The 20,234-nt window shown below is 38.4% G+C and overlaps 1 protein-coding gene across 2 annotated transcripts in view; it reads left to right on the forward strand.

Moving 5' to 3' along the window:
- AUTS2 (autism susceptibility candidate 2) overlaps positions 1-20,234 on the forward strand; it is a 1,232,042-nt gene that overhangs the window by 300,312 nt on the left and 911,496 nt on the right. For both annotated transcript variants that reach the window (XM_012640369.1, XM_012640368.1), the window contains exon 2: positions 8,368-8,580. In XM_012640369.1, the coding sequence (XP_012495823.1) occupies positions 8,368-8,580 (213 nt within the window). The remainder of the gene's footprint in view (positions 1-8,367; positions 8,581-20,234) is intronic.

The following is a 20,234-nucleotide window of genomic DNA, read 5'->3' on the forward strand; positions in this document are numbered from 1 at the left end:
TTAATAAAAGATTGTCTCTAAATAATAATTGAGAGTTTTCTGTTAGAAGTGAAGAAAAGACATAATTATGAACTCCACCTTGCCTCTGAAAATGATGTGAAGGCTGGGTACTGCTCCCCAGTCTGGCTGATACATGAGCATTCACAGCTGAGTTGTCTCCAGTGGAAATTTTATGGCCATATTATGGCCTAAACTCTGTCCTTCCAGAGGGTGGCCATTCTTTTGTTCTAGGATTCTGAAAGATGAGTTCCTTTTAATGGACACTGAATGTAGTCTAGATATTAGTAATGATGATATGCCAGTTGTGCACAACGGCAAGGGTTACCATGTTTTAAAATGGCTTTATTGAGGTATAATTGATATACCACTTCAACTACATGAATTAAAAACATACAGTGTGATAAGTTTTGATGTGCATACACCCATGAAACCATTGCTACAATCTAGACAATGAACGTGTCCATCACCACAAATGTTTCCTCATGTCCCTCTGTAATCCTTTTTTTCTATCTCTCTCAGGCAACCACTAATCTGCTTTCTGTCTCTGTTGATTAGTTTATATTTCCTAGAATGCATTCCTTTTCATTTGTTATCTTTCACTTGGCATAATTACTTTGAGATTTATTCTTGTTGTAGCATGTATCAGTAGATTATTTCTTTTTATTGCTGAGTAGTATTCCGTTGAATGGTTATACCACAATTTGTTTACCAGTTCATCTATTGGTACATTTGGGTTGTTTCCAGTATTAGGCTTATTACAAATCTGATAGGAACATTCATGTGCAAGCCTTTATATAGACTTGCGCTTTTATTTATCTTGGGGAAATACCTAGGAGTAGAGTGGTTGGGTCATATGGTAGGTATACTTTGAACTTTTAAAGAAACCACCAAACTGTTTTCCAAAGTTGTACCATTTTACATTCCCACCAGAGTGTATGAGAATTCCTTCATATCCTTGCCCACCCTTGCTATGGTGATTCTTTTTCATTTTAGCCATTTTAATATGTATGTAGTGGTTCCTCATTGTGGTTTTAGTTGTATTTAGTCACTACTGATGTTAAGCATCTTTTCATGTGTTTATTTGCCATCCAGCTGTCTTATTTAGTGAAGTATCTGTTCAAACCTTTTGCCTATTTAAAAAATTGGGTTGTTTTCTTTTTATTTAGGTTTAAGAATTTTTATATATTCTGTATACAAAACTTTTAACATATATACATTTTGCAGGTATTCTTTCCATTCTGTGGCTTGTCTCTTCATTTTCTTAGCAGTATATTTTGAAGAGTGGAAGTTTTTTTTTTTTTTGAGACACATTCTCACTGTGTTGCCCGGGCTAGAGTGCCGTGGCATCATCCTAGCTCACAGCAACCTCAAACTCCTGGGCTCAAGCAATCCTCCTGCCTCAGCCTCCCGGGTAGCTGGGACTACAGGCATGCGCCACCATGCCCAGCTAATTTTTTCTATGTATTTTTAGTTGTCCAATTAATTTCTTTGTATTTTTAGTAGAGACGGGGTCTCGCTCTTGCTCAGGCTGGTTTCGAACTCCTGAGCTCAAACAATCCGTTCGCCTCGGCCTCCCAGAGAGCTAGGATTACAGGCGTGAGCCACCACGCCCGGCCAAGAGTGGAAGTTTTAATTCTTGATGAAATGTAATTTATCAGTTTATTCTTTTATAGATTGTGCTTTTGGTATCAAATCCAAGAAATCTTTGCCTGACCCAAGATTATAAGAGTTTTCTCTTATGTTTTCTTCCAGAAGTTGTGTGGTTTTAAATTTTATATTTAGGATTATTATACATTTGAAGTTAATTCTTTTATTTAGATTGAAGTATGGATAAAAAGTAATTTATTTTGCACATGGTTACTTGTTCCATCAGTATTTGTTAAAAAGACTGTTATTTCTCCACAGAACTGCTTTTGCTGAAAATTAGGTGTTTGTATATGTGCAGGTCTCTTTTCTGGACTATTCTGTTCCACTGGTCTGTTTTTCTATCTCCCTGCAATACAGGGATGCAGTGTAAGAGATGGCAGTACAGAGCACTGTACTTGCTCCTCACGTAACCCACTTTACTGTAAAATTTCATTGATTTGCCTGTTGTCCTGATTAAGCAGCCTGAGTTTAGGAATCCTTACTTAAATATTTTCAATAGATGGTAAAGTATATGGCACATAATAGGTATTGTCATTTTTGTTTTTAGAAGATGTGAACATTAGGGATTGAATTTTGAGTGCCCTGCTGGATATCTTGGCATAGTCTCCTCTATTTATTAAACAGGTTAGGCCCTGAAAGTCTGTTCAAAAGTCCATTTGCCCAAAAGTCCAAAGTGGGGGACCATTGTGGACACATCAAAATAGAGTTAAGTTTTAAAAGAGCTGTGTTTTCCTTTCTAAGTTTTCACTTCTTATCATTGTAGACTCACTTCTTTTGTACTGATGCATTGATGAAATCAATGTTTATATTATAAAACCATTCAAAAACAAGTACAAATGGTACACAATAAATCAGCAAAGGACTTGACAGACTAAAATGAAAGCATATTCTGTCAATTGATGGAGACGGGCAAAGCACTTTTTCTTTTTCTCCTGGCTTCTTTGGTATTTTGGTATTTTCTTTGTTAAGTCCCTAAGATCGAGCAACTAACAGAAAAGGTTCTGTTTAAATTGCATCCCTCTCTTACACATATACATACACATAGGCACATGTACACACACACACCACAAATGCTGTATAAGTGATGGGCTGCTCTGAGATTAGTTTGCTTGGAAAAATATGATGGAGACTTTCTCTTATTCAAGTACTAACCAGGCCTGACCATGCTTAGCTTCTGAAATCAGATGAGATCAGGCACGTTCAGGGTGGTATGGCCATAGACCAGATGGAGATTTTCTAAAACCCATTTCATGCAAGGCAGGCAAGTTGTGCCCTCATTTTCTATTGTCTCTGGCTTCATCTGTAATCAGCAAATGGAGCCCTGCAGCCTGCATGGTGTTTCCTCTGCAATTTGTTGCTCTCTCCTAGTTTGCACAACACTGAACCATCTCATTTTGGAATTCAGGAGTGGCAGAGGAAGCCTTTGATGGAAGATTGTAATTTGGGAGAAGGGAAAGTCAAGAGCAAGATCACCTATTTTGTAGAAGGCTGGGTGTTGAAGGAAATTGCTTTTGTTAGTCAGTCTCTGAGCTTCTCAGCATATGTGCTTCTGTGACCCTGCCCTCCATCACCAGTGACCTAAAAATCACATAATTTCAACTTTTCTTGAAACCTATTCCCATCTGTTGTGCATGGCTTATACACTCACCACCTCTTTTGCCAGCCAGTATGTCTAAATCTTTTTACCTCACAGCCAGCCTTCTGTTGGTGGCTGGCTGGCTTTCTTGCTTTCTTTCCTGCTGCTTCTATGATTTTCAAATGACTGCCTTAAAGCGTTTTTTACTGATCTCTTCCTTATCCTTCTGCTCTCCTACCCTTTCTCTCCCAGTGCTTCTGTAGGAGAGGCATATTTTTTTATCTCTACCCTGTTAGGGTCTCTGGCTGGGCCTGAGAACTAAGTTGACATAAGATAGATTAACAAAAGAAAAGCATACAGATTTTTACATGTATGTGGGAGCCCTTGCATGAAAATGAAGACCCAAAGAAGTGGCAATACCTAAATGCATATTTAGTAGGTTGAACAGAGTGGCAGTTGTGGAAAAGTAACCAAAAATGTCTGGGGAGGCTAAAGGAAGATGAGTGTTATTTTAAAAAGATCTGTTTGTACAGATTTTTCTCAGCTTGGACACCCCTCCCCCATCTCTGGTAACAAGAAAGTTTCTTCTCTCCTGCTACAAGGAGGACGTCTTTCATGTGGGAATTTTCTCCCCTCTCTGGATCTCTCTGGTGATAATGTTTCTTTCTTCCTGGTACTGGGAGGGCAGAGTGTCCCTTTTGTATCTGCTGTTTTTCAAGTGCCTTTAGCTTAAAATAGTCCTTATACGAAAGTGGCATATTTTGGGGTGGCATATTTTGCCACCCTTCATTCATTTGCTAAATGTTTCCCCTGCAACGTATGGCGCACAGTCATCTTATTTTCAAAAAACACTGCGGGTAGTTCTGATGGACAGTTTCTCTTTGGAACCACTAGCCTGTATCACGGTAGATTCAGTAGCCTTTGAAAATTGCTCTTCATTGATCCCAACAAGTTGTTTTATAAACCAGACAGTTTTCCTCCCCATATTATAGCAATACTATAGAGATTGCCCAAGTTTCTTTAAGGAAATTATTACTTATTTTTTTTAGGAGATAGAGTCTTTGTCAGTGAGGCTGCAGTGCAGTGGGGTGATCATAGCTCACTATGACCCCAAACTCCTGGGGTCAAGCAATCCTCCTTCTTCAGCTTCCTGAATAGCTGGGACTATAGTTTTTGTGTCACCAGGCCTGGCTAATTTTTAAAAAAGTTTTTGTAGAGACAAGTGTCTCGCTATGTTGCCCAGGCTACTCTCAAACTCCTGGCTTCAAGCAATCCTCCTGCCTCGGCCTCCCTATTTGCTGGGATTACAGGTGTGATCCACTACACCTGGCTTCAGAAGTTCTTAAATTAGTTGCCAATGGTTGGTTGGTGGTGGATTGGTGGGTATACATACACATATATGTAATCATGTATACAACTCGTCTGAATGTTGATAAGATGATTAGTTTATAATCAATCTATTTGTCTTTGATTCTTATTGCTTATAGTGGGCAGTTTTTTTCAATTTCCGTCCCAAGACAATAAATGAAAAGTTAAATGATTATTTTACTTTATACATAGTAAGCAGTCAATAAATGTTTACAGAGGGAATGAACAAACAGTGGCCTGATTTATTCCGAATTTGTACCAAAGGGTCTATATAGTAATTTATAAATAAAAATGTATCTTAAAAAAAATAATCTTTAGTCTTTGAAAATATAAATCAATTTTTGAAAATATAAATTTATTATTACATAATAAAAACATTTTATAGACTGTTCATTTCCTTTTACTTCTTAAGCCATCACCTCTAGACACACTCCGATCCTCCCTCTTTGCCACCCTCCCCTAGAGTGGAAAATCTCAGTATTAATTGGAGCTAAGATGATTGTACTACTGCTGCTAAGACTTCAGCTGGTCTCTTACGAGCTAATGTCACGGCATGGGGTCCATTTGCTCTGTAGCTATTCAGGAGTGCAGTGAGAATGCCTTGATTAATATGCTACATGAAAATAAAATGGATTTGGAAAAAATGATAACATACTTTCATAAATATTAATTCACATTTGTATGGAATTGCACATAATTTTCAATATACTTTGGAAGCACCTTCAGTATGAAAGATTTGGTCTCCAAAGAGAATGGCATAGTTTTTTTAAAAGCACAGTTGATACATTATTAAATATCATTTGTTTATTAATATGATACTCTACATGCATATGATGAAGGACATGGTGGATTGTGGACAAGAAAAGGAGTTTTTTACCCTGTGGGGAGTTTTTATATTACGTTAGAAGTGGTACAATTTAATCACATTATATAGATGCAGCCCCAAATGGAACTCACCTGGCTCCTTCTGCTGGCATTGCCATGGTTCCTGAATATCTTTTCATGATAGCTGACCATTTTGGTTAAATGTGAGAGTGAACACAGAACATTTTTGAGTTGAACAGATACTTCTGACATAGCTGACTGAAGTAGTGGACACTGCACAAAGGAATTCAGCAAACATTTATTGAACATTTACCGTGTATTAGGCATAGTGTGCAAGGTCTGGGATTGTGGAATCAATGGCCATGTGCACTTTCTTTGATCTCGGCTTGTCCCCTAAAACACTTCTTGCCATAGCCTCGTTACCTCAGGAGACGGCAAAGGGTAAATCATCTGTAGTGGTAGCAGCTAAAAGTTAGACCAGAAGCTATTCATTTGCCTTATAAGATTTATCTTTGATATCTTCCTGCTCTAAGGATAAGGCCTTTCCACTTTTCTGGGGTTTCTTGCTATTTGCTGTGATCCTTCTTCTTTACCAGCAGAGCCCACTAGATTTCCTGTTTCTTGCTTCTGTCAGCTTTTCTAGCTTGCTATACCATGTAGTAGAGGCAGTTTAGGATATTTTTAAATCACATTGTTCTTTATAGGTTTGGATGTTTTGTCTAGTTGTCTCATTTATTTGTGTATTTAGCGATCTGTATATTGACCACCCACTATTTGCCTGGCTTATATGAAGTACTTATTATGTGAAGCACTGGGGTTACTGAGATGAACTACTTAGTCCCTGCCCTATTTCACATTCTTTCAAGAGATTATGCTACTAGCTGCCTCAAGGCCTTTGCACAAGCTGTTGTCTTTGCTCAGTCTTTCAGATGTAGGTCAAATGGCAGTCATTTCCTCAGCTCCAGCCTTCTCCTCTGGACTAGATAATTTCCCCCAGTTTTAGCACCCTTTACCTTCCTTTAGAGCAGTTAATTCAGTTTATAGTTACATATTTGTGTGATTTGATTAGTATTTGTCCCATAAATTCTGGGTTTTGTAAGGGTGGGGATTTTTTCTTACACCATTATCTTCCCTGCACTTATATAGGTCTGTGGTCAGGTTATACTTGGCATATACTAGGTGCACAAAAAATATTTGTTGAATGAGTGAAGGCCTGAGAACAGAGTGCTTTGCATTACAAGAAAGGTCTCCTTTAGTGGGCAGCACTGCTGAGAGTTCTTAAATTAGAAAAACAAGGAACATCTAAGGGAGAGCTTTTGAGATCAAGACAAAACAGTATAAAGGCCTATCTTAGTTTGTCCAGGCTGCTATAACAAAATACCTTAAATTGGGGTAGCTTATAAACAAGAAATGTTTATTTTTCACAGTTCTGGAGGGTGGGAAGTCCAAGATCAAGGTGCCAACAGATTTGGCATCTGGTGAGGGCCCATTCCTCTAAGATGGCATCTTATAGCTGTGTTCTCACATGGTAGAGGGGCAAACAAGCTTCCTTAAACTCTTTATAAAGGCCTTATTCCTGTCATGAGACCTCTATACTTATGACATAATCACCTCCCAGAGAGCCCCACCTGCTAATATCATCACCTTGGGGATTAGGAGTTCAACGTGTAAATTTGGGGGACACACAAACATTCAGACCACACAGCAAGGCCAAAAGTCTCAAATTAATGGGCTTGGCTTATTTGGGTGAAGACATGAAGGGAGGCCCATGTATATCAAGTGTGGTGTTGTGGAATATTGGGAAGGAGCAGAATAGATAACTACCTTGAGAATATTGGATGTGGAAAGGAGGAAAGAGAGTGGTATTTTGAGAAAGCGAAATGGGTAAAAGGAAATTTTTCTTTTTCTTTTATTTTTAAATGTGCATTTAGAACCACAGAAACTGGAGGTGGGGGTAAGGCCCCATGAAGGAGCATTTTCTGTGTACAGAGGATCATATCCACTCATTTACAGATAATTGAATGCCAGATCATTTTCATTTTAGTGCTTAGTGTGTACAGCATTTCTTAGGGTCATTTAATGTTCTGTGAGCTCATTTTGCAAGTGAGCTCAGAGTTGCAGTGACTTACTCCAAGTCTTGTAATGAATAATGTCAGTGTCTGGACATTTAAAAACCCAGGCCTTTTAGTATCTTGCTGTTTCCTGAGCTGCCTTCAGGCACAGAACTCTATCAGGTCACTTGGCTTGAAATGCTTACCTATAGTTTCTACAGATGCAGCTCTCCATTCAGTGATGTTGGTTGATTACCCCTTTGCTACCCATTCCCTCATTCCCAACTACACATAGGAATACATGAAAAGTTTCTGTTGATTTTGTTGATCATATTGTTGTTACGTTTTGCAAAGATGGAAATTAAGGATGCTCATAGGAACATGTGGTAAAAATATAATGCATTAAGCAAACATTTTAACCATATAAATTGAAAGTTTCTTTCTTGTTGGCTCACATCCACCTAGCCCTGATATGTTCAGTCTTGTGCCATTTCTTTTGAATCGAGCATGCATTTAGTACTCTTTTTCTGAAACATAACTGATGTACCAACTTGGGAAATGAGTATATTGAGCTTCCCTGTTGAATGTCATTGTATGTTGGACCCAGCACTAAATCAAACAGAGAGCCACTATTCCAGGCAGCGGTGAAATCACTTTCAATGACAGATACAAGTGTTATGTGGAGTTTTTTTAATGCAAAAAGAATAGAAAGGATGTGTTTGTGGTGGCATTAGGGATTCAGAAAAATTGAGAGCCATGTTTCTTAGTTTTAGGTATTCTCATACCCCACTTTCCTATCTCCCTTCTCCATTCTAGTAACTCTATTTAGCCTCTATTTTAGATATGACCCTAGATACCTATATAACCACCACTTCCTTTTCCTTCTCTTTTCTTCTATAGAAAGATGTAGCACTTAAGCCTCAGGAACGTGTGGAGAAACGCCAGACCCCTTTGACCAAGAAGAAACGAGAAGCACTTACCAATGGCTTGTCCTTTCATTCGAAGAAGAGCAGACTCAGCCACCCACACCACTACAGCTCAGATAGAGAAAATGACCGCAATCTCTGCCAGCACCTCAGGAAGAGAAAGAAAATGCCGAAAGGACTCAGACAGGTGAGGAAGCTTGGGTTTGTTTTTTCCTATGGTTGCTTCTAAAAGAATATAAAACCCAATCTCAGTTATAAAACCCAATCTCAGTGTTATCAGGATTTGAAACTTCAGCGTGGTAACCTTTCAGTCAGATGTGCAACAAAACTTGATGCTGGTGTTATTAGTTTTCAGGGCAGACTGAAGTCTTGATAATTATCAAGATGGACTGGCTTATAAGGGAGAGATCTTCATAATTAGGACAAATGGAACAGGCAGATTCGATCACATACATTGTGCATCTCATGGTTCTGAAGTGCTAAAAATGGTTGTCTGTAGGTGAACAGTGCCTTGCATAAGATTTATATTTTCCAGGGAAGCTCAAATATTGTGGCATGTGGGAGTGCAATGGCAAAAAAATGAATTTGCCTTTCAGTGCCTTAGTTGTTCTCTATAGCCCATAATTCAGGACTATCTTTGGATTTGCTGGTTGTATGAAAGTCTGGAAGTGTTGCTTACTGGCCTGTTAATAATTAGATTTCAATGATCCACAAGAAAATATAGCTCTTGGCATTTGGAAAGCCTTTCTGCCTATGGAAATCCCCACATGAGATGGATTAATAATGAGAAATGAAGCTGTTTATAGCAAATTTTCTGCACAAATCCAAAGGCTTTAGTGCCTGTGGAGTTACCTGTGTCCTGGGAGTGTTTTGTTTGTTTTTGGCAGCACTATTGGGTAGGATTGATTATAACTTGAAGAAAGTAGAGGAGGAATTGTGGTTTACAAAGCAGGTATTGCTAAGTAGAAGCCGAACAGGTAATTTCTAGTTTGCAGATGTTTCTCTGCAGAGGGGAAAGATCTGGGATCATACAGATCTGGTTTTGGTTGTTCCAAAACCTCCCAGACCTTTAAAATCATATCATAAGCCTTACTAAATACAAATTTCTGGTCCCTTCCTAGGACTTAATGAAATTTTTACTTTTAAGAAGTTTATTTGATAATGGTCAGCCTGATAGGAATTCAACTCTTATAAAGAATCAAGAGTGTTCTTTTGGTGATTTTTTAGTTGAAAGATTGGAAGGATCAAAAGCCTCAGTAAGATGTAGTGGGCAGTTTGGTATTAGAATTCTGCCTGATGGGTAATGAAGGATATCGCCTGAGAAAACATCTAAAGCTGTGGATTTCAGCATGGACTCAGGCTCCCAGGGTAATGCCCCAAATCTGACACCCAGCACAGTGTTTCTGAAGGTACACATGTGTCCTGAAATGCCAGATTGGAGTTATAATAGTAATTATTAACATTTACCTAATGTATACCATGCTACAGTGATTCAGTGGGGAGTTTGTATAGTATAACTTGTAATTTGTACAACAACCTGCCTTGTAAGTAATACCATGGCTACTTTACAGATGTGGAAACTGGGGCTCATAGAGATGAAGTTACTTGTCTGGGGCCATTTAACAGTGAGAGACAGAGCCAGGATTTAGGCACAGATATCTCTGGTTCCACAGCTTTCTCTTTTCCCTGTACATTGATTCTGCCTCCTTTGTTTGAGATAAGGATTGGGCATGAAGAGAAAGCAAAGTCCAGGTCAGAGGATGGAGGTAGTCTACAAGTATTTCTAGAAAGTACATGAGTAGTTTGGTCATATGGAGTGACTGTCATCATAGAAATGGCTTATGAAAGCAAAACAAGAAATGGGATAAATAACTAAGTTCAGGCAACAGAAACAGCTACAAAGTTTGAAAGTAACCCATATTTGAATAAAGTTTTTTTTTTTTTTTAACAGGGAGTTGGGGAGAGGGAGGAAAGGCTAGGTTCTATAAAAGGTGATGCTCCTGTGGTATTTGTGACTCCTAATTCATGCTTCTCTGTGTGAAATATGTGAGAAAAGTAATTATTCCCAGTGGAAAGAGGTTGCAAGGTAACCACCCACCTTTCCCTCAGGCCCTCCCTCCAAGCGAGGTTAAGAGGAAGTCTTCTTACCTTTTCAGGCAAGAAACCAATTTAATTCTGAGCCAACACTAAGCTGTGGATCCTCATCCTTGAATCTCTTTCTCCTGGACATGATGTGACTTTTCTATTTTCTGTCCTCGGAATTCTTCTTTATACTTCTTTCTACTCTAAGAGTTTTAGGGTCCTCCTGTTAAAGAGTATATGGTCATAAAAGAAATCTAGGACTTAGCTTCTTAAATTTGAGTAACTTTTAGTCTTAGGGGTCAACCTTCTGATACTGATGGTATTTGAAATCAAAACTATCTTTGTTTTAGGCAAAATATTTGAAAAGCAATTATTTTGACTCTTTATGAATCAGGGAAAAGGAAAGAATGAATCATCTTTGGCCCTATGTAAAGGTTTTAAAAACAAGTGGTGTTTTCCTATCTTCAATGTTGATGCCAAAATATACAGTCCAATCAAGTGTTCTATTTCTAGTGAGAAGGGAAGCAGAAGTTGATAATTGAGGTGAGGTCATGATACTTTTCATTTATAATATTCTTAGAATCACAGTGCTATTATGAAACCCCAGACAAATCACTGCACAGTGCTATCGATCTGGAAAATGTAGGGGCTTGGACTAGAATATTTCTTAGGCTTCTCCCTTTGAGGTATATGGTTCTTTAAATTTATGAATAACACAGAAGAATATAGTGTTGTAGAGGTTTGTGAAGGAGTCTGTAGGTCTGAAGGTAATTTTGTTTTAGAGTCTATCAGCCCATAACTGATAGGCTGCTCCTTTAAATATCTTCACAGAGGCTAAGATGCATTTGTAGTTGGAGGAAGAGGCATGGTCCATTGTGTGTCAGCCCAGATAAGTGCCATCTGTTGTGTGATCATTGGTAAAAGATGACATACAAGTGTTTAATGGCCACAGTGGATGTTCAAAAGCTTGTCCTAAGAATAGTTGAGATTGCTTTCCTGTCATGCCAGATGCCTATGCACATCACAATTACTTTTTCTCATTCCTTTGCCTCATATCAGATAAGGAAACTGAATCTGACCATCTTATCTGGGAGGGGACCTTGACATGTGAGTGAGCCTTGAGGAGCATTTCTCAATTAATGGATTATCATTTAGTACCTCTTATTGAGAACTACAGGTGAAATAGGGAGGAGGTGAGAACTTAGTCTTTATTTCTGACTTGGTGAGAGTAAATTAGGTTTGCATCTTATTAGGAAATGGTACTTCCTGAGAAGACAATTTAATGCACAGCTTTCCTGTAATTATGGGAAGATGTTATTCCTTAGTGGAGAGGAAATAATAGGATTTTTTTTTTTCTGAGAATCTGTCGAAGGCAACTAATCTTTTTACTCTGAGAGTGCAATTATATACTTTTAATAGAAAGTTGTATAGTTCTAAAGCCACACTGCTTTTTCCTTTACTTTTCCTGATTATAAAACCTCGGTTCTTGTGATGTTTTTCCATACTGTGAAAAGAAAGCATTTTAACTGGCACTTAACTTACTTGTTGGATTATATTTTTAAGTATAAATACATAACTGACTTAGAATATGCTGAGCTGGCAACTGTCTTGGCAAATGGATGCGCTTTTTGATATGATAAATTTGAACACTCTCCTTAATTCCCAAAGGGGTTAAAAAAGTGATGAAGAGAGGAGCAAGTTATATGTTATACAGAATAATACATTTCTTTCTGACCTCCCTAGGCTTATTTTTGTCCTACACAGAACTATTTGCCCATGATGTGAACACTTAGACATTATATTAAAAAGTTTTAGCTTTTACTAATAAGGGCATGGTAGATTTTTTATTCTCTACTTAGACTTGGGGGTGGGAAAATCAAAACCAAGGTTGGACAGATCTCTGTAAAGGTTGCACAGGTCCTCTCTGTAAGGATCTTTATTCTCTAATTGGGAGACAAAGTCACAATGAAACCACTGAGGAACACAAGGAAGCCATGTTTTGCCAAACCTATCAGCCAAATTATAACTTCCTGAGAAGCATTTTGGGAAAACTTAACTCTTCCTGGGGCATTAAGTTTAGTTTTATTTCAGTACTGTCTAACTTCTAGACCATAGGGGATGCTTTAAAAATTTAGTACTTTGTTGTTTAAAACACAGAAAGAGCAAAAGCGTTTAAAAATAGAGTAGCAAGGATGAAAAGTTGATAAGAGTTCAGCGAACTCTTGGATTTGGCTCCGGTTTCTAAATCTCCATTTAGTCCATTAGTCTGTCCTTTCTTTCTAGCATGAACTGAGCCAGAGGAAATAGACTTAAGTGAGCTAGAAGGCATTTTTAGGTTAAAAGAACTCTTCCAACAGATACCAGGATGGATCATCACAGTAAATCCTGGAGTCTTCCTCTTTAACTGAGTTTTAGGCACCAAAAAGCCATTCATCTAATGGCAGAATTTCCCAGAGAAAGAGGCAAGCTGTTGAGATTGCTTCTGGTCATAGGAGAACACCATTTGAGAGAAAAATAAAGAAATTTGGTTAGAGTCTACTGACTACAGTAGACTCTACATTGCTGGTGAAGATGGTTTAAGTGGGAATGCTCTGTATATGGTTTAATCATCTGTATACAAGTTCAGCTGGGTAGGTATTTCTTGTAGGGAATGGAAATTTGCTCCTCTCTCTGAAAGTATGGTGGGAGATCTATAGTTGACATTATAAATTATAGATACCAAAAATGTCTACTGATTTCTGGGAAAAAGAGAGATTGATCCCAGTACCAAGAATTTAAAATTAGAGTTATTACTAGAACTGTGCATGGTGGTTGCATCTCCTTTGTGTGTTGACATTGTGTGTTGGCCTTACTTTGGAGTAAGTGATTGTAGTGGTATAGAAGGGCCCAGGTGACTAAGCCACCAGCTGCGTTTCCACCTAGCCTGATGGAGCAGTATATCCCAGCCCGTGCTTTTTCCTGTTGAGAATGTTTGCTACCAGAGGCTGGTACTTTATTTTAGTGAGATTTAATCATATTGTCTGAGGAGCTTTTTGTGACATTTGTTACTAGTAGAAATTAACTTGCAAAGGAGGATTTATAATGGAAAGCTTTGATTAAACAGATAGATCCAGTTCAAGTTACATTTCTGAAGATCTGCTGAATAGTTTGGGGTAGAAATGTAGGGCAAAATCACACAAGTATTTATCCAGCTTGACTCTAGAGCCTACAGGTTTCCAGAAATCAGAGCATTTGAAACACTAATGTAATTTGGGATTGTACTTTCATAATGAAAAGGCTTATAACCTTTGCCAGTGCTCTTTCATAAATACATTTGTTATAATGGTTAGATGCCTGAAGGTACCTTGAGCTAGTATTAAGAAATGTGAGCCTCAGTTAAGCCATTTTTACCTCATACTTCTAAATTTCCAGTTTAACATGTTAATTGTGGTTTTATTTGCTTTTGACAAATTGTGTAGTCATATGGAGATTGCAAGCTAAAGTATCAAATAAAATTATTTATTTTTTTCTTTTTATGAATTTAAGCTGCATACTACTTTTCCCCTCTTGCCCAAACTATACAAATAAGAAAAAATATAAGAAAAGATTGAGAGGAATAAAAGATTTGTTTGTAATCTCTCTTGGAATCTTGACTGACTTGAATAAGAATATCATGCTAGTTTTTAACATGTGATTATCGAAGAACCCCAATCCAGGTTTGTCTCTGTTCTGGAATTACTTATGTAATATATTGAAGGTATTGGTTTGCAATTGGGATTGGTAAACCTGGCACTAATATCATAATGAGTTATATGAAGGGTGTTTTGCTTTTGTTTTTGCTTTATCTTGGGAATTTGTAAGCAGTGACAATTTATTTTTTGTATTCTAGAATTTTTGGTTTTGTGTCTAATGACCCTTCACATTGTTGTCTTGGATATATTCTGTGAGCCCTGAATGTTGGCAAGAGTGAGCATAACATCACTTGACTTCAGTAAGACAGATCTTTGGAGCGTTGTGGTGAATAATTTTATACCAAGTGACATTTGTAACTCTTAATAAACGTATAGTAAAAATTGACTAAAAAGGGACACATAGCACATATATTAGTGAGGATTCTCCAGAGAGAAAGAACCAAATAGGATATATATGTAGGTTTATAAGAGGGGATTTATTAGGGGAATTGGCTCATGTGATTATGGAGGCTGAGAAATTTCCCTGACAGGCCATCTGCAAGCTGGAGATCCTGGGATGCCAGTACCATGGCTTAGACTATGTTGGAAAGTCTGAGAACCCAGGGGGCCACTGGGGTAAGTCCTGGAGTCCAAAGGCTGGAGATCCTGGAGTTTTGATGTCCAAGGGCAGGAAAATCTATCCCAGCTTCAGGAGAGAGAGAGAGAGAGAGAGACAGAGAGAGAGAGAAAAGAGAGACCAATTCATCTTTCTTCTGTTTTTGTTCTGTTCAGGCTCCCAGTCTATTGGAAGGTACCTGCCCATGTTGAGGGCAGATCTTTCCCACTTAGTTCACTGACACTTACATGTCATTCTCCTCTGCAAACACCCTCACAGACACAACCATCACAGCACATTAACTAACCCCTCATAAAATAAAAGCTATGGAGACAAAATAAGCTGAATGGGAAAAGTAACTGCAACTAAAAGAATGGGCAGTAACTCAGCCTGGGTGACCGTGATACCTATAGTATTTGTTCCATAAAGCAGTGACCTTTTATATTTCCCAAAATAAGAATTGTTATATGTGTATGTGTGTGCAGAACTTTATTAAGGGCCATTTAAATCCTATGTATTGTTAGAGGAGTAAGAAAGATTAAAGCGATGATAATGATTTTCAGCTCTAGCTCCCATTAATTCCTGCAGTACCAGTGATTGAAGAGCAAGCGAACATGTCTTTCTCTTAACAAGGTCTAGCCAGTGCACTTTTGGTAGTGGATGAGGGTAGGACAGAACTCTCTTTATTTAAAACTGTGCATTTTTGCGCTAACTTAATTTTATACTTCCCTCTCCTAAACATACAATGTTATCTGCATGTGGTCAGATCTCAGCTGCAGAACATGAAATAAGCCTCTGTGTGCTCTGCATTCTAATCTCTGTTCACAGCAATCCCATCTCTACACAAGTCTGTACATGACAGGTAATGAGTGGGAGGTGAGAGGAGGTGGGTGGCTGTATGGTTTGCAGTGGTATTGGTGGGGAGCTGAGCAGATGGTTGTGATAGCCACGTGCTGTGTGATTCCCGTGGGAGTTGATGGTGGTGACAGGCGACTCACAATGTGCTATTTACAGTTTAGGTTTGCAGTCTTTCAGTGACATCTGAATGCTCTTTAGCAACTGCTTTCATTACTGCCTTTCGAGGAGCTGCTAATTGAAAATGAAATTGTGGGTGGGCTTTAAGACAGGCAGGCACAGGCAACTTTATGTGGTAAATGTTACTTGAGAACTATTGGATGCCTTGATGCCCAATTTGTAATTCATTTTCTAAGGAGGTAAAGCCAAAGATGCATTCGAAGATTCAGATATGTGCGCACATAGGCAGAGCTGAATGTCACACCTTGCCCAAAGAGTCAAATGTATACTTATTGGGCTTTAAACCAACCTAGCGGAATGCTTGGTAAGCCAAGCTGTCTGCCCAGGGCTCACCTTCGTGTGCTTCTCTTTAAATGTGTGTAACTGTGTATGGTTCTTATTTTAAATCTGTAATATCTCGTGGTATTCTTTTTGAGTTTATTGTAGGACATCGTCCTTCTTTCTTCATTTAGCTGTTCATATAGTTACTATGCAGGAGAAAATGGTTATTTGATCTCTTGAACTTTGGAATACAGTTGTCCTTCAGTATCTGAGGGGGATTGGTTCCAGGAACCCCCATGGATAATAAAATCCGTGGACACTGAAGTTCCTTGCATACAATGGCATAGTATTTGTGTATACCAATACATCCTCTCATATATTTTAAATCATCTCTAGATTATTTACAATAACTAATACCATGTAAACGCTATGCAATTAGTTATTATATTGTCTAGACGATAATTACAAGGAAAAAGAGTCTGTACTTGTTCAGTACAGAAGCAACCTTCATAGGCCATAGGCCTAATGACATTTTTTATCCACATAGTTGAATCTATGGATGTAGAATCCATGGCTACAGAGGGCCAAATGTGTTGTATTCAAGTTCTTTCATAGAAGTTTTCTTCTTATAAACCTTTTTATATGTTATAACTCTGTTGAAGGCAGTTGGGGCCTCTAGGCACAGTGAAAGAAGAAGGAAGTGGTGGATTTCCAGGACTTTGACAGTGGATGATGATCTTGATTCTCTTATGACTGCCCCCAGCTGCAGGATTGTGATTTGTACCTCATCTTCAGAGTTGTTAGTGTAAGTGTCGATAACATTACTGAAATGGTAGCTTTTGTAAATGTTTATATGTTGAATTATTTTATTGCCCATTCTCAAAATAGCTTTGCACAGAGAAATCTTGTGCTGAACAAGGAATGACCTCCCTCTTGGAAGTGCCATTAGCTCTCTTTTTAATTAAATATGAATATAGATATAATACTATTGCATTCCTTTTAGCTTTTCCTTGAACACTGCAGTGAATGCTGTCTGGGACAAAACCATGCTGAATTATATGCTTTGTTTGACTAGGACCACTCTTTGCTCTTAGAGAGTCTCTGAGGCTTAGAATGAGGGGACCTTGATGACATACCCCTTGCTATACATAAACCTCAGTCCCATTAGACCTGCTGATATCTGGAGCATTGCATATTAATACAAGTGTTGTTGATACTATACTGAGCAAATATGACAAAGTTCTTGCAGGAGCTCTGGAGCTTTTCACAATTAGGGGTTTGCATCCTCACTCAAGTGCTCACAAACACACACACAGAAGCAGAAATGAAAGTAGTTCACAATTGCAGGCAAGTCCTGTCAGAGTCCACCTGATGTCTTTCAGGAGGCTTTATGAGCTACAACAGAGCTGGCCTACTGAAACACTTCACCTGCATTCGTTGATCAGCACTCTGCAGAAGCTGCCACTTCTCCCGGGTGTCTGCCTGCAGTGATGCTGATGTAGCAGGTCATTCTGTAATCCCTAGTTGCACCCATGTTTGCTGAGGAAGTGTTTGTGTCATACATCTTAAAATCATGTAGTATAAAGCTGGGCAGGTCCTGATTGCCGGTGATGGTCCTGAGGGGCTGAGTTTGACTATAATTATATTGAGAAGCAATTGGCTGCATTTTCTGAATAGGGAACATACAGAATAATGTTTCTTAGAGGGTAGTCTTTGGACGACCTACATCAGAACAACTCTGGAACTTTTGTTAAAAGATAGATTCCCAGGTATGATCTCTGATTTGCAGAGCCACAGTCCCTTGGGTGGGTGTCAGAGTGTGGCAGCAAGTTCCTTAGGTGACTCCAGTGCAGGTGTTACAAGAGTCATACTTTTAAACAAACTGAATTTTTTAAAAAATTGCTATGTTGTTAGCAAAACTTATGACAAATCTTAAAATTTTTACAATGCATCTTTGTGTGAAATTAATTGTATCAATAATAGGCTCATTCTTGGTTCCATACATTTAGTGATTGAGTTCTCTTCTAAAATATATTGGCAAGAAAAAAATGTTTCTGCCAAATGATATGGACATTGTATTTTAAAAAATGATGTTTTCAAAATCTCTGCTTTTTCTAGGAGCTTACTAAAATGGACCTAGTAGAATAATTGTGTTGTACTCTTCTCTCCTTAAGCCACCTACTCCCTCAAATAAGAGCTGTTTGTAAATCTGCTAACTTGGAGTTTTATATTTTTCTTTTTCTTTTTTAGGTTCTTCTTGCTTCTTTCTTCTCTTCCATCTGTAGACAATGATACTAAGCTTGTAAGGTTTATACGTTTTATGAATCCTCCAAATTACAAAAATTGGTGGTATTTGGTGGCAGTACTGGGGGGCAGGTGTGAAGGAAAGCTGAAAATGTTGCCCACATATCAATGCGGGCTAAAGGCCATCAACTGTTTTCTTCATTACCAAGAAAACTTAAGTTTAATAAAATACTGTAATTGAATTTCTGGTTTTGATTCCACAAATTCAAAAGGAAATATTTTTGTTTCTAAAGCCAGACAGAGTAAAAACTCTTAGAAGAATTTTTGTTTGAGTAGCAAAACCTATACTTAGGATTTAACAATTACCTGAGGTATGTCAACAATAGGTAGCATTTGTTTTTTATACTTTTCTGAGACCAGAAATGCTGTTTCCTGATGATAAGTGCAAAATGACGTACAGAACAGTTGAAATTATCGTATCATATGAGAAAGACTATTAATAATGATTTTTGATTTTAAGAAATATTATCATCAGATTTCTAAAAGAAATAATGAAGATGATGAGAAAAGCCGCTGCCTCTAAGGTGAAATATAAAGCTAGGTAATAGGCCTGGCAAGTACTACCAGAAACTTCAGCATCCTACTTGCATAATTTATTGTCATCTTCATCCTACCTCTCTGTACTTAGACTCTGAATCTGCATTTCTCAAATGAATACGGCAGTGGGGAGAACAGGGAGAAGTGTCACAGGGGTGCAATTGTGTGGTTGTGTGTGAAGGGGACTATATTGGGACCATTTAGGGAGTATATGTGGACTGTCCCATGGTTCTCCAGATAGTGTGAGATTCCTTAGTTTTGGAAGGGAAGAACATGGAATTCAAAAACCATTTCTCTGTCATATTATCTTGCTATTCTCTGCTCCTTTTCACACCTGGCAGCTTGTCTTTCTCCTTCTCTCTCGTCTTTGAGCCTGCCTTCAGCTCTTTGGCTTTCATCTCTGTCTTAGTCCATTTGTGTTGTTATAAAGGAGTATGTGAGGCTGGGCAATTTATAAGGAAAAGAGGTTTATTTGGCTCATGGTTCTGCAGGCTATAGAAGAAGCATGGTGCCTACATCTGCTTTTGGTGAGAGCTTCAAGCTGCTTCCACTCATGGTGGAAGGCAAGGAGGAGACAGCGTGGGTAGAGATCACATGGCAAGAAAGAAAGCAAGAAAGAGGAGGGAGGTGGCTGGGCTCTTTAACAACAGCTCTTGCTGGAACTAATAGAGTGTCAGAACTCATTACTTTGAGAACAGGAACACCATGCCATTCTTGAGGGATCTATGCCCATGACCCAGACACCTCCCGCCAGCCCTCATCTCCAACACAGGGGATCAAATTTCAACATGAGACTTGGTGGGGGACCAAACTGTCTCCAAACCATAGCAATCTCACTCTTTTCTTCCATCCAATGTCTCTTGCTTGCTTTTTAACCCAGCCAGGATTGCATGGGAAACCATTTAGATCTATTCTCAAAGTCACAAAATACCTTTGCCTACCAATTCCTTATTCCCTTGACCAAGCTAGTTCTTTTCACTAAACATTTATACTGATTATTTTATCTAGATTCTTCAGCATAATGCAGCATTGTGTAGCTCATTGCTATTGTATTCTCTGGTTAAGAAAGTTTCAGTGACCTTCCACAGTCATCTAAATAAGATCAAAGTCTCTTAGTGTAGTATCCTTAATTTAGAGGCCCTAACTAATCTTGCTGCAACATAACCTTTTCAGTTGCCTTTCCTGCTCCCTGCTGTCCATAAACACCAAGTTGTAGCTACCATTGCTATTTGGGTGAGCTGTGTGCTTTCTCCATACTGCTGTGCCTGTGCTTATGCTATTTTCTTTGTTTAGAATGTTCTTCTTCATCATATTTGTCTTTCAGTGACTAGTTCAGATCCATTTCTTCCTTGAAGT

Source organism: Propithecus coquereli, unplaced genomic scaffold, assembly GCF_000956105.1.
Source record: "Propithecus coquereli isolate 6110/MARCELLA unplaced genomic scaffold, Pcoq_1.0 Scaffold150, whole genome shotgun sequence".
In the NCBI taxonomy this organism is placed as follows: domain Eukaryota; kingdom Metazoa; phylum Chordata; class Mammalia; order Primates; family Indriidae; genus Propithecus; species Propithecus coquereli.